This window comes from Camelina sativa, chromosome 13, assembly GCF_000633955.1.
Source record: "Camelina sativa cultivar DH55 chromosome 13, Cs, whole genome shotgun sequence".
Taxonomy (NCBI): domain Eukaryota; kingdom Viridiplantae; phylum Streptophyta; class Magnoliopsida; order Brassicales; family Brassicaceae; genus Camelina; species Camelina sativa.
In genome coordinates, this window is record NC_025697.1 from 22,275,697 (window position 1) to 22,289,532 (window position 13,836).

The following is a 13,836-nucleotide window of genomic DNA, read 5'->3' on the forward strand; positions in this document are numbered from 1 at the left end:
AGCAAGCTTTTGTAAGTTTTTAAGGCCCCTTCATGACCACCTACCAAACCCGCATGAAACTATTCGAGGACCTTTGGAATGAAGGGAGATCCTGAAGGCAACACCAACCCGCCTTGTCGATACAACAACCCTTTGTTTAATTGGTAAGCCTGATGAGGTTGTCCATTCTCCAAACTTGCGAAAATAGGACCACGCTCTGCATCACGTCTTATTTGTTCTTTCAACACCTCCTTGTTGAGATTGAGTGGTGCTGTCAAGGTAAGCTGTAATAACTCTGCCACCTCATGGGGACGTCTGGAGAGAGCATCTGCGACCTTGTTCTCACTACCAGGCTTGTATTCAATCATGTAGTTCAACCCTATTAACTTCGAGGCCCAGCGTTGTTGTACAGTGGATACAGCCTTTTGATCCAGCAAATGTTTGAGGCTTCTTTAATCCGTTTTAATCAAAAACTCTCCACATGACAAGTAATGTTTCCACTTTGTTACTGCTTGTACTATAGCTAGGAGCTCCCGTTCGTTACTGATCTCGTTCTGCCAGTGGGAGAGAAGGCTTGACTGAGAAACGCGAGTGGTCTCTGGTTATGCGACAAGACTGCACCAACTCCTAATCCCGACGCATCAGTTTCCACTACAAATTCTTTAGTGAAATCAGGCAATGCCAGAACCGTAAGATTGGTTACTGCACGTTTTAGGGCGTGGAAGGCCTTTGCCGCCTCTGCGTTCCATATAAAGTCATCCTTCTTTAAAAATGATGTTAAGGGTCTTGAAATCTGACCGTAACTCCTCACAAAACGCCTATAATACTCGGTTAAGCCTAAAAACCCACACAATTCTGTCATTGTCTTAGGGTTGACCAACTGAGCATAGCTTCGACTTTCTCCGGATCAGCAGCTACTCCCTCTGATGAGATTATGTGCCCCAGGTAGGCAACCTCCTTATTACCAAAAGAGCACTTCTTGGCACTCCTTAGGGTTGAACCCAACAAGAGTAATAGAAATGATTAGAAGAGAGAGAAGATAAGAAGAGATGAGGAATAGGAAGAGATAAGGAGAAGGGAGGCAAGAGATAAAGTTTGTTGTTATTATTTTTGATAATTAAAACCTTAATCGGGCTACAGTATTTATAACAAACCAAAGTTATTAAACGACATAACATTGATAAATGAAACATAATGTTCTAGGTCCTTCTGAGACCTTCTACTTCACTCCAAGTCTCTCACTTCTTAGCCACTTCCCACACCTTCACTTTTATCATCCGACTTCCTCTTCTGCCATTGACGAGCCCTTCTCCCTTTTTTTCTTAGTTTCTTCCTCATAAAGGCAACATGAACTCTCAGCTTATCAGTTTCGATTTCTGTTAAAAAAGTTTCGATTTTCTCGATTTGCTCAACAGGAACTTGTATTTCTTTTCCTGGGATCTTGTTCCAACATTCGCCATTTCAATCTTAACCGCCTTCATCTTTTGCCTCGTATTTGTTTATCTTATCCATTTCATGGTTTTGTATGGTTTCTTAGTATTCGACTATTACCTATATCCAAATTCTTGTGGTTGATGTCCTTCTGAATCCCAATAAATGAAGTGCGAGACTTCTACTATATCTTTGCATCCAAACTGTTTGTTAGAATGTCTCTAAGAGTACTAAACCTTTAAGATGTTCTTTGTATTCATCTTGAATCAGAACTTATCATTTCCCTTTAGTTATATTTCAAAAGATTCAGTTTTTATTCAGACTTCAGTGAATCACAAGTTCTTAATCCATTTTTTTTTGTTTATTTGCTTAAACGCAGGCTGTAGTCTGAATTGATGGTGAGTTTTATCATATTTCTTTCACTTGCTGTAAAGAAACAGATAGTGAATTGGTTTTTCTAGTTAAGATTTGCTCATATGGTTTTGACTTGGGGTGTTTTCAGATGGGCGGTGGTCCAGGGATATCTGCGTTTCCAAAGGAAGACAACATCTTCTGCTGGAAAAACGATAAAAGGAAGCTATTGGCAGGGAGAATGTTAAATGCTTTTTAAATGGAATAAAAAAATTTATTTAAGGGCAATTGATAAAAATAACACTTTTTAAAGTTTTTTTTTCCACAATTAGCACATGTTTTCAAATGTTCCAAAACTAGCACAAATATATATATACTCAATTTTGGAAAATATCTAAATTATTGATAAAATTAAGTTTATTTCGTTTCTTTTCAGTCTCCATGTTCCAAAACTGGACTCGAAGATCTCTCTCTCTCTTGATCATTGTCCCATGTTCCAATAAATTTTTCCTCCTCCTTTGAATCTTGTTCTTTTTTGTCTATTACTTCATCATCTTTACTTGATTCACCGACTGTGTTACTCGATTAACACGTTGAACTCACTTATGTTTTTTCTGATTTCTCCTCTCTCGGTTCTTTAATTTCAGGAATGATTATATGAAATTCAGGAAGGATTGTATGAAATTCGGGAAGGATTCTATGAAATTCGGGAAGGATTATATGAAATTTGGAAAGAATGTGCACAAAAATGAAACCATTACCCTTCACTAATGGAACAAGCTATAATATTTGACACATTGAACCAAAACACACAAACATAGAGTTTTAGAAACACAATTATTCAAATTTAGGAAAGTTACAATAGTATTCAAGAAGGACACTTTGAAATTCAGGATGCTCTTTATAAAAATAATGGTTGAAATATTATATGAAGATTACATTTTTAAGTGATGATGCATAAATCTCATAAAAGTGCATAAAGTTCATCATAGTGGAGTAATTTGTGATACATTAAGGCATCATATGAATAGAAGATTCAGAAGTTCATTTCTTTGAATTTAGGAAGAATTTCATAATGTTTAGGAATGCGTTCTTGAATTTTAGGAAGCTATTTCTAAATATACAAAAATCTCAATGACATTATAACGAACACTTGGTATGCAACAACTGTGGTGTTGATATCTGCTGACTTTGCATAACACCCATCCACTTTGTACATGTGATTCATCAAAGAATAAACATTGTTAGAAATTTCAAAACCAAACACAATCCATTAAACAATACTCTCAAGTTCTCATTCAATATGTCAAAACTGAATAAAAGTGACAAGAAGAGCTACAAAAATATACTCTCACTCTAACTCACTCACTCACTTGTTGCTTTTTTGAAGGATACGTTTCTCCTTGATGATAAGCGCAAATCCTTAAGTGTAAGGCATATGAACTGTTGTATTTGAGTCCATCTTTCACAATCTAAAATTTCCAAACACAAAAACTTAAAGCTACAAAGACAATTCCAGAAACCTTTGCTTAAGTCTAAACACATACAGATCGGAACTGAGCTGCTTAAAATTTATTTTAAGCACCAATTCCATACCATCGGAGATAAAACCATGGAGATAGAAGAAATGGAGACTCTAGTGACAACGAACGACTGAGATGGTATTCAACGACGAGAACAAAGTGAAGATCTAAAATTGATATTTTAGAGTTTTCTTAAAATTAAAAATATTTAATTATATTAAATTTGTGCTAAATGTGGAATATTTGAGAGTAAGTCCTAACTTTGAAAGAAAAACATAGATTAATGCTATTGATGGGTATTTCTCTTTATTTAACTGAGACTGTAAATTTATGTGGTTCAATGTGTTTGATTGTATTTGGCTAAGGCTCTAATTTCTCTTTGTGGTTGATTATGCAGGAAAAACTAGTTTTTACAAGAGACATCTTACTGGGGAAGATTGGGTGATTCAGAAGAACTATGAAGTATGAACATCAAAGAGTGTGCAAAGGAGTCCAGATATGATAACATAAACTCGAAACAATCTTCGGAATCAGCTCGAGAAACTGCTCAAAACATTTTTTGCTCATCTCCATCGTTTTTAATTTCTTTCACGTCATTAGACACTATTGTATTAGTTAATTAACTTAATTTGACATCTATAAAAAAATTGTTGTACTTGTAAATTTTTATAACTAATAATATTCATTCTTTTTTCCTTGTAATGGAATAAAATGAAAAATATAGTAATATCAAAAAAAAAAATTTTTGGTCAAACAGTAATATTAGAAATTAAGATTTAAAAAACGCTGCTAATAATATCACTAATAACAAAACAAATATGCTATTATAAAATATTTAATTACAGGTGAAAAAACACTATTGTATAGGACAATTCTATAGCGGAATAAAAAACACTATTTAAAGTGTCTGACCTAGAATGACGGACGCAGATATAGCATTTGTTAAACGCTATGATATCAATATTGAAACTCAATATTCTTGTAGTGAATAAAAACCCTTAACATCCAATATAACACAACACACTATTTAACTCTTTAGGCTATACATTACAATAGACTGAATCTAAAGAAAAGAAAAAAAAACCATATAATTTTTTTTTTTTGAATTATTGCAAATTTCCAAAAATCTACACACATAACACACAAAACTTCTAAAAATAGTTAACAAAATTACTGATTCTCATTCTCCTTCTCCAAAGCTAATTGGTCATTGTTGATCAGAACTGAATTACAACTCTCATCCGCTGATTCATTCACATCTGTCTTCCTCCGTGGTGACTTTCCCGGTTCTATTCCTCCTCCTGCTCCTCCTCCGGAGTTTCTCCGATCATCTCTAGAGACCAAGTCCTCAGCTTCAAGCATGTGAATGATATGACCCATCTTTGGTCTCTTCTGAGCATTAGGATCAACACATCTCAAAGCTACCAAAAGGGTACGCTTTAATGACCTTAAGGACGGTCTCTCAACCATCCTCGGATCCAAAACCCCTTCCGCATCTCGATTCGTCACCATTCTCTTCAACCATTCCACAAGATTCACTTCTCCCGGAGCCCTGCTATAATCCACAGGACTCCTCCCCGAAATGATCTCCATAACCAAAACACCAAAGCTATAAATATCGCTTCTCTCATTCAACATCCCTGTACTCGCGTATTCAGGAGCCACATACCCAAACGTACCCATCACACGAGTAGTCACATAGCTCATCTCTGAACCCAAGAGCTTAGCTAGCCCAAAGTCTGAAACTTTCGAGTTCCATTGCTTGTCAAGCAAGATATTACTAGATTTGATATCGCGGTGAACAACCTTAGGCTCTAGACCTTCGTGTAAATACATCAACCCTTTAGCTGTTCCAAGAACAATGTTCATTCTAATCTCCCAAGTAAGAGGACTCTTAAATCCCAAACCACCACCATGAAGCCACTGTTCTAAATTCCCATTATCAACATATTCGTAAACTAACATCCTATGAGCTCCTTCAACGCAATAACCAAGCAACCTCACCAGGTTCTTGTGCCTCACTCTTCCAATAGCTTCAACTTCGACTTTGAACTCTCTCTCAGCTTGTCCTTTGTTGTTGAGCAGATTCTTAATAGCCACCATTGACTTGTCCTCAAGAACACCTCTATACACAATCCCATACCCTCCTTGTCCGATCACATTCTCGTCAGCGAATCCATTAGTAGAAACCTCAAGCTCCCTCAACGTATACCAATGTCCCCAACCTAAATGAGAAACCTCAGGACCCGCCGACATAATTAAACCCTGATCACCCGACCCGGAACCAGTCCAACCGCCTCGTTCCGCATACGAAATCCGATGATCTTTCCCAATTTCGATGTGAACTTTGGTATCTTCCTCTCTCTGTTTAGCCACAGATTGGTGTGTCTCCGGCGTTGGGTCCGGTTGAACAGGAGGTCGAGACGGGTCAACCCGAATCTCCTTGGAGACAACGGGAACAATCGTGTGATTAGACTTAGAAGAAGAAGAAGAAGAAGAAGAAGGCTCGAGAGATGACTTGTTCTTCTTGTTGCTTCGTCTGTAAACGAACCAGAGAGAGATGAGAACGAGTAAAAGAACGATCGCGGCTCCAACGCAAACGCCGAGAACGACCCATAAACGCAAATTGAAAATAGAAGTGTGTCTCGAGAGCTGATTGTTGTTGAGAGAGTGAGAATCCGCCATTGCAGCTCCACTCTGACTCACTCTTCTTCTTCCTTCTTCTAGATTTTTTTTTTGCTTTTGTTCTGCTTCACATATAAAAAAAATAAATATCACAGGAGGGTTTTTTTCTCAAGTAGAGACAAAAAGAGAGGTATGGAAAAGACAAAATTACCCTTGAAGAGGCAAAAGCTGGCTTTGATGGGACTTGCACTCATTATCATTATTATTTACAGTTTTGCCACTTTTACTGTTAAATTGTTAAAGAGCAATCATTAAAGGAGGGTTAGTGTTGTGATTAGGGGTATAAGTTAGGGGTAATCTAGTCAATTGAATCGTGTTCTGACTTCTCAAGTTTGTTTTTTTTTTTGTTTGCGCGTGGGTCTTTTGGTAGTGATTACATATCTATCTATCGATCAAATCGAAAAAAACGAGAAGAACAGAGAAAAAGAGGTAATGTGTGAAATCTAGGAGCTTTTTCATCCATCTCTAATCTCTAAGATCAGGAATTGTATTAGGGTTTGTATTCAATTTCGATTATTGTCTTCGCTGGATTGATTGATTTTGTTTTCTGGGTTTTTGTGTGTTTGTGTGTGTGTGTGCAGTTGAATCAAAATATGGCTGGGAGAGCTCCGATCCCTGCTCGCAACTCTGCCCTCATCGCAATGATCGCCGATGAGGTAACCTCGTATTACGGAATGAAAAAACAAATCAATCTTTTGATGACGGATTTGAGGTTTCGTGGTTTTGATTGTTTAGATAATGTTGGTTTTGGGATCTTACTCTGTTAAGTTTTGAATCTCTGAGATTTGATCTGAACTATATCAATGCCTTGCGTTGCGTTGGGTACGCAGACTTTGGATTGCTTGACTTTGGATTTGTTTGTGAAATTTGTAATCTTTGTGGTACTTGTCACGCCCTAGATTAGCTTTTTCGTTAGTTTTTGTATCTCTCTTGATTTCGGATCAGATTAGATCTGAAGATGATGATCTCATCTGCTATCTGTTGAATCCACCATAACAAGGGATTTAGGTTTTCTGTGTTAGTTTCAACTGTTCTGGCATAAGAATTGGATTTTCTGTACTGTATTCCACCAGAAAGACTATGTCTTTTCTCTTCCTTGTGACTTAGCTTGCAAGTTGACATTTGGTTTTAAATCAATCAGTGGCAGAATTGTTTGGAACTATCTGTTGGTAATGACCATTTTGTAATTTCCAACGTCTCTTACTTGGCTAAAATTTGGTGTACAGGACACTATAGTTGGATTTTTGATGGCTGGAGTTGGTAATGTTGACATAAGGAGGAAGACAAATTACCTCATCGTGGATTCAAGTATGTTTTTGGATCTTTAGGAAAGATAATTGTTTTCAATCATTAATCAAGTTATGTCACTTGTCTCAAAGTTTTGCATCAAATCAATTTTTTCTGTGGTCTTGTTAGGAGATAACTTTCCTAACTTCTATTTCTGTAGAATTGTATCAAATTACCCTCTAGTCTTCTACATTAAGTGATTTTTCCTTTATTTCGCTTTTTTCTTGTCTTTTAGAGACAACTGTGAGACAAATTGAGGATGCTTTCAAGGAATTCTCAGCAAGGGATGATATCGCTATCATTCTTTTAAGCCAATATGTAAGTGCTTTCCTCCAATTTCAGTATACTTGTTACTCATCTTTACTGCTGTGTGTGCTGTTTTATTTTAGTCTTTATCAAAGTTGTACTCCTCCACTTTATAGAGCCCCTTTATGTTTACTGCCATTAGTGACTATTTTTTTCCCAGTAATTAGTATATCATTGGATCCAAATGTGTGAAGAAACATAAGATGAGGTCACTTTGCAACAGCCCTTAGAGACATATCATTTATGAGCTTGGAACAACATGGGCTCTATTTCTATGTGCTATAGCTATACTAATTTAAACTCTGCTTTTTTCCTACTGTGTCAAAAACATAATGAGAAAATTTCATACTTGTAGATTGCCAATATGATCCGGTTCTTGGTGGATAGCTACAACAAGCCAGTTCCTGCAATCTTGGAGATCCCTTCCAAGGACCATCCCTATGATCCTGCTCATGATTCAGTTCTTTCCCGTGTCAAGTACCTCTTCTCTGCAGAATCCGTGTCACAGCGTTAAACATATGCGTTCTGCAAGCTTGTTGAGCCTATATCATTTGTTTGTTTTTGATATTCTTGTATTTCTCCTTCGGAACCCGAAAACTTAACAATAATGTAAAATACTTGATTTTTATTTGGAGATGGATGTTATAATATTAAGAAGCACTTGGTGGCTTCATCTGGTTCTTTGCATTGAAGAAAGAGAAGAATCATTGTGTATTCGAGAATCAAGAAACCAGAGCAGACTTTAAAGATTTAGTGAAGACTTCTAGCTCCTTAAGTCCTCGCTCAGGTGATTCAGACTCGCCTAAGATCCTAACCATCGCACTACCAACAATGACTCCGTCTGCTCCCCATTCAGCTACCTGTAATGTTAAAACAAACCCACGTCAAAATAGCAAATCCTGTCGCCGTGATATTGGTAACCCAGTGTCAGTGTGTGCAGCCCAACCTGTTTCACATGCTCAGGTTTTGATATGCCAAATCCAACCGCGACCGGTTTGCTTGTTGCCTCTTTGATTTGTTGTAGAAGAGATTGAACTTTTTCGTTAACAGACTCTCTTGTACCAGTAACTCCTACTGAACTTACCTGAAAAGACCTCGATGATAATATTCACACGCATAAGAACAAGACACATCATGTACTGATCTAAAGAATCGTGAACCTTTGATACTTACGAGATAGATAAATCCTTCAGATGCTTCAACAATGGCGCTCATTCGTTCTTTTGGGGTTGTGGGTGTTGTGAGCAGTACCTTGAGAACAACATAGTATATAATATGGTAAATAGAAGAAAACAGTTTGCTATGAAATATGATGTCTTTTAATTTTAGTGACAGCCAGAGGAGAATATCATACTAGTTCAATCTGCTGCTTCCGAGCTTCAATCCGCAGAGTCTCAGTCTCCTCGAGTGGAACATCAGGAACCAGAAGGCCTACAAAGAGTCAAAATGTTATGTAACAAACTGTTAATATAGAGAAGACAGTAACCACAAATAAATGGTGAAACAACATAAGCATTTTACTTGGGAGAAAACTTGAAACAATGTAAAATGTACCATGAACTCCAGCATCTTTAATAATAGTCATATAGTTCTCGATTCCCCGCCGCAGGATTGGATTGTAATACGTAAACAATGCAATCGGACAAGATAACAGAGGGATAACCTGAGAAATTTGGAATATAAAAAGGTCTTAAGAAAACTAAAACAAGTATTCACTATTGAGAGTTTTGGTTCCATCATATATAAGGCTAGAAAGGCTACGAGAGGTAAAGTAAACAAAAGCAAAACCAAGACACACCTCTTTAAGCATAGTGATAATGGAGTTAAAGTTGGTTCCTTTAAGCAACGAACGTCTCGCAGCAGCCTAAGCCAAAGAACGAGAAGGTTTAAATATTCAGAATAAGATTCAAATTTTGCTGCGTTCGTCAATCGAACCTGGATTGCTGGACCATCAGCCAATGGATCAGAGTATGGAACACCGAGTTCGATAATGTCCGATCCACACGAATCAAGCACTTTAAGAGCTTTTTCTGTAGTGGAAAGATCTGGATCACCAGCTGTGATATATGGAATCAGAGCCACCTGTAAAAGTATCGAAAAGCCCCCCCAGATCAGAGTTTGGGGAGGAATCAAAATTGAAACTTTGGGGGATTTAGAAGAGAAGTTTCATACTTTGCCTTGTGTCTTTAACCTTGCGAAAGTCTCTGATAGACCAACCGTGGTGGGAGGGTTCTTGAGAGAATCCATTGTGCTGAGCTTTTGAAGAAGAGATGAAAGTAGCGACTTAGCGCGAGCAGAGTGGCTTTGACTCTCTTGTGCAGATTTAGAATCAAAACGTCAACACAATTCCGGTTTAATCATTTGAACCGAACAAAAATAAACCGATTGGAAAATCAAACTGAAGATCCGGTTAAACACAAATCATTTTGGATTTGTATGCAAATCCAAAGTCTTTAAATTTTTATGCAAATCCAAAGTCTTTAAATTTAAATATTCTTTCCAACACTGTTAAAAAAAAATCCAGCTGAATAATATTTGATTTTCCATTGGTATCTAAAATTCATAACCCAAATACCAAAATAATTAAACCGGAACTGAACCAACATCTAGAATGGGCATCCCTAACTACGATGTTCCAAATATATACAATCAGATTCAATTCCCAATTCTAATCCCAATAGAGTAGCTTTGTAACAAACCATAAAAAATCATGTCACTATAACTTGTGTATAACAGCAATGCCGGCCCTTGATGCTAAATCTGATAATAATCTTTTCAAGAAAAAATATCTCTGCTGATCAACTGTTATGATCAGGTGTAATCTCGTCGTTTGTGTCCCCTGCTGCGTTGTTTCTTAATCTGCTGAGCTGAATCCCTGCAAAACCTGCACCTGCACCAGGAGCAGGAGCAGGACCAGAACCAGCACCAGGAGCAGGAGCAGAACCAGAACCAGAATCAGGACCAGCCTGGGAGCCTCCTTCGGTTCCATTACTAGCTTTTAGTTCTCTCTTTTGCTTTACTTTCTGTGCCCAACCAACAAGACCAACCTGCACATTCTCCTCAAATATAGCTTTCTTGAAGCTACTTCCCATCTGTTGTAACATAAGAAGACGGTCACTTCTTCAGAAATTTTAAAAACTAGAACCAAAGATTCTCAAGGTTTTTAGTTGAAACTAGTTTTTGACCTGTGAGACAATGGCATAAAGTGGCAGTGTACTGTAACTGCAAAGCACTTGAATGAAGACCCTAAATAAAAGAAGAAATATATTGGTATACAACGAGATTTATTAACTGAGACATATCAACAATGTATGAAACTTTTGCTTACCCGATGACCAATCTTGGAACAATGTATCTCACCTGTCCCATAATGCACGAGTCGAACCCGTATGTAACCTAGAATATACTTATTAGCCTTAACCATCATTATAGGTGAATCTTGGAGTTTTGTTTTTTTCTTAAAGAACCTGACTTACCCAAATCCAAAAGAAAAACGCAATCTCGAAAGCATTTTGGAAAAGGATAAAATGGATCAAGTAGAGAACAACTTGAGGTTTGCTGAACCAGAAATGCTCATCAGAGGGTTTCACCACTAAGTCTCCTTCAATAGCTACATGTTTCTCTGCAACTTCGTGAGCTAACTGCGAAATCACATGCTCTAACTTTGTTCCCACAGCAAGAAGCAGCTTTGATTTTCCCAAAAATATAAGGACAACAATAAGTTTAACTGAAAGTAGATTTCAGCACAATCTGAGAAAATAAACAATTGACTCACAATAAAGGGAATGAATGCTATCCAGAAATATGTGTGCCATCCTGCAAGTAACAGAAGTGTAAGCTTCGATATAAGAGGACTCCAATTTATATTTGAAAAAAAAGCTTTTCTTTAGATCAAAACTAGACATAAGAAAATTATTTATGAAGCATACCATTAACATTGAGCAGCAAGAAGATGACGACGAAGATCCAAAGATACCAACTAATACCAACAACTTGTTTGAAATCATCCTCCAGAGCACGCATCATATACTTGTGGAAATTAAGCTTGGGATTTCCCTTACAATGTGTCTGTAAAAAAAACAAAATAGATGTTTGTCTAAGTGATCAAAGCAACTTTTCTCATTACCAATATTCAACTTTTGAAAATAATCAAGATTTTACCGTAATGAAACCAAGACGTAAAGTCACATAATCTGATTTCGTCACAGATCCATAGAATTGCTTGAGAAAGGATTGCTGTTATGTAAACAACATGATCTCAACATTGGGTGGTTACAAAGGATACATAACAAGAATAAAAACAAGCAATGTAATTTGAAAACACCATACCGTCCATCCGAGAAAGATTGAGTCTTTACCAATACCAAGAAAATGCTCTTTAATAAAAGCATGGTTCTGTACATGGGTGACCCTTCTTTTCCTAAGAGCTGCAAAAGGCACAGCAAATAATCAAACAAGATTCTACTAGCATCTTCATGAATTTTGTATATACATATTCTGATAAAACGAATAACTTGTGCAATGTAGTAGTACCTGTTTCAGGGTCAAAATTCTCGTCTGCAATCATATCCTCCCATTTCTTCCATTGGTGGATCTGCATTAACATAGAAAACATGAATAAAGAATCATGGTGCATTAACTGACAGATGAATGTAAGAAACTTCAATGTGGTTAATTAACGCTCACCCTGGTGCTTCCAAAAACAACTGTGAGAACACAGAACGTCACATGGGATATGGCGAGGACGAAGATGAAGATATGCAGATGGTGCAATGCCTCAAGCGAAAGCAATGGTACTTTTTGCTGACAACAAGAGAGCGAGAAGTAAGTAGTGATTTAATCAAGAATAAGCAAGAGAAACACTTAAAAAAGAAGATTATAACGAGTCTCCAAAAGTATTTTAAAGTTACCTTTTCGCTACAATAACCAGCTGCCGCAGCAGCATGTTCAGCAAGAAGACGCCTCGTGGTTCCAACAATAGGTAAAAAGCTCTGAAAATGTTCTTTTGCAGTAGCGTTTTTATGTCCACTTGCCTCGGCTTCTGCTCTTGAGTCAAGCGTACATGGAAGCATATGCATAAGCACATCTTCTTTCACACAGAATTTGGAAATGAGTCCTTGGAACACCGTCAGTAACAGCGATATGAACCCTAGCAACATCAGCTCTGCAATTCCCCAAAACGATTTATCAAAGACCCAAAAAAAAAAAAAATCACCAAAGCAACACAACACAATAAAAGTAGTAAAGTTTATAGCTTTTAATACTCAAAGCTGCTTAATAATTTGATACAATCACATCTCACTAATAACAACATCAAAGCTGCTTATAATTTGTATCAAAGCAACACAAAAAGTAGTTAAAGAGTCAAACTTTATAGACTCAACCTGCTTACAAAATCTGACATAGCCTTCACATTAGGCTTACAAATCAATTTACAGTTTTATGAGCGTTAATCAAAAGGTTAGAACACTGTTTAATACTAATAAATCCGGGAAAAAAAGCCAAAATTGAAGAACAAATTCGCAAAAGGAACCAGAAGAAACCCAAAAGATCCGTGGAACCCACTCACAAAACCAAAAACAAAAACCCTTTTAGTTTTGTGTATTGATGGGTGTTGTGTACCTTCTTTAACCTTTTGAAGAGCTTCGTAAAGGGGTTTTTGCTTCTTCTTCTTAAGAACAGTACCGAAATAGTGAAGCAAACGCTCGACGGCAAGTGAAATCGCGACGATGACGGTACAAACTCCGGCGACGACCCACGTCGGAGTGAATTCAAGCGACATCCCTTCTCCTCCGTGACCCATTTTCTCTCTGAGATTCCCAACAAGAACAAAAGGAAGAGAATTTATAAAAACAAATCGGATAAAGGAAGAGTTTTGGGTCGAGCAAGGAAGATGAGAAGGTGAATCAATGAATGAATGAGTGAGACAGATTTTTTGGACCTTTTTATTTAATACAGTGATTAGTTGTTTTGTCAAACACTAAAAGGTAATAAGATTAATTATGGATTATGTTACATAATCTTCTACTGTATTAGGTTTTAAATATGTACTATTAATAACCATTTTTAGAAATTTAGTTAAATCATTATACTAAACAAAAAAGAAAACAGTGCGGCAATTTAGGAAACGCGTTTTTCCCACTTTTCAGTTTCCAGTTCTATTCCCGTGTGAAATTATAATTTAAGATCATTCACTAATCACACTCATTTAATTGAAATTATGTAATAAAGACACATAATATACAGACGACAAAAAAAAAAAAAAAAAAAAAAA

At 36.9% G+C, this 13,836-nt stretch overlaps 4 protein-coding genes across 4 annotated transcripts; 1 reads left to right on the top strand and 3 right to left on the bottom strand.

The window, feature by feature from the left end:
• On the bottom strand, positions 4,244-6,040 carry LOC104737502 (probable serine/threonine-protein kinase At1g01540). Its single transcript, XM_010457705.2, has one exon. The coding sequence runs from the start codon at positions 5,967-5,969 to the stop codon at positions 4,455-4,457; it is 1,515 nt and encodes a 504-aa protein (XP_010456007.1). The 5' UTR covers positions 5,970-6,040; the 3' UTR covers positions 4,244-4,454.
• On the top strand, positions 6,296-8,235 carry LOC104737504 (V-type proton ATPase subunit F). The gene is made up of 5 exons (XM_010457707.2): positions 6,296-6,398; positions 6,551-6,625; positions 7,196-7,277; positions 7,492-7,574; positions 7,918-8,235. Exons 2-5 carry the CDS (start codon positions 6,563-6,565, stop codon positions 8,074-8,076), a joined length of 387 nt encoding a protein of 128 aa, XP_010456009.1. The 5' UTR covers positions 6,296-6,398; positions 6,551-6,562; the 3' UTR covers positions 8,077-8,235.
• On the bottom strand, positions 8,168-9,875 carry LOC104737503 (tryptophan synthase alpha chain). Its single transcript, XM_010457706.2, has 8 exons — positions 9,735-9,875; positions 9,498-9,644; positions 9,361-9,426; positions 9,117-9,225; positions 8,917-8,993; positions 8,736-8,813; positions 8,509-8,646; positions 8,168-8,422 (listed from the first exon to the last, which is right to left on the bottom strand). Exons 1-8 carry the CDS (start codon positions 9,807-9,809, stop codon positions 8,285-8,287), a joined length of 828 nt encoding a protein of 275 aa, XP_010456008.1. The 5' UTR covers positions 9,810-9,875; the 3' UTR covers positions 8,168-8,284.
• LOC104737505 (MLO-like protein 1) lies at positions 10,080-13,500 on the bottom strand. The gene is made up of 12 exons (XM_010457708.1): positions 13,185-13,500; positions 12,473-12,726; positions 12,249-12,365; positions 12,096-12,156; positions 11,892-11,989; positions 11,724-11,798; positions 11,492-11,630; positions 11,338-11,378; positions 11,039-11,248; positions 10,891-10,958; positions 10,748-10,808; positions 10,080-10,654 (listed from the first exon to the last, which is right to left on the bottom strand). The coding sequence occupies exons 1-12, from the start codon at positions 13,363-13,365 to the stop codon at positions 10,361-10,363; spliced, it is 1,599 nt and encodes a 532-aa protein (XP_010456010.1). The 5' UTR covers positions 13,366-13,500; the 3' UTR covers positions 10,080-10,360.

Bases quoted from the DNA above. Each gene is read 5' to 3' on its own strand.
- LOC104737504 (XM_010457707.2), top strand. From the start codon at position 6,563: ATGGCTGGGAGAGCTCCGATCCCTGCTCGCAACTCTGCCCTCATCGCA. The intron at 7,278-7,491 runs GTATGTTTTTGG...CTTGTCTTTTAG, and splicing joins TTACCTCATCGTGGATTCAA to AGACAACTGTGAGACAAATT. The intron at 7,575-7,917 runs GTAAGTGCTTTC...TCATACTTGTAG, and splicing joins TCATTCTTTTAAGCCAATAT to ATTGCCAATATGATCCGGTT.
- LOC104737502 (XM_010457705.2), bottom strand. From the start codon at position 5,969: ATGGCGGATTCTCACTCTCTCAACAACAATCAGCTCTCGAGACACACT.
- LOC104737503 (XM_010457706.2), bottom strand. From the start codon at position 9,809: ATGGATTCTCTCAAGAACCCTCCCACCACGGTTGGTCTATCAGAGACT. The intron at 9,226-9,360 runs GTGTGTCTTGGT...CAAATTTCTCAG, and splicing joins TTATCACTATGCTTAAAGAG to GTTATCCCTCTGTTATCTTG. The intron at 8,423-8,508 runs GTTGGGCTGCAC...TTAACATTACAG, and splicing joins AACCTGAGCATGTGAAACAG to GTAGCTGAATGGGGAGCAGA.
- LOC104737505 (XM_010457708.1), bottom strand. From the start codon at position 13,365: ATGGGTCACGGAGGAGAAGGGATGTCGCTTGAATTCACTCCGACGTGG. The intron at 12,157-12,248 runs GTGAGCGTTAAT...ATGTTAATGCAG, and splicing joins TTGTTTTTGGAAGCACCAGG to ATCCACCAATGGAAGAAATG. The intron at 10,809-10,890 runs GTAAGCAAAAGT...TCTTTTATTTAG, and splicing joins GTTCCAAGATTGGTCATCGG to GGTCTTCATTCAAGTGCTTT.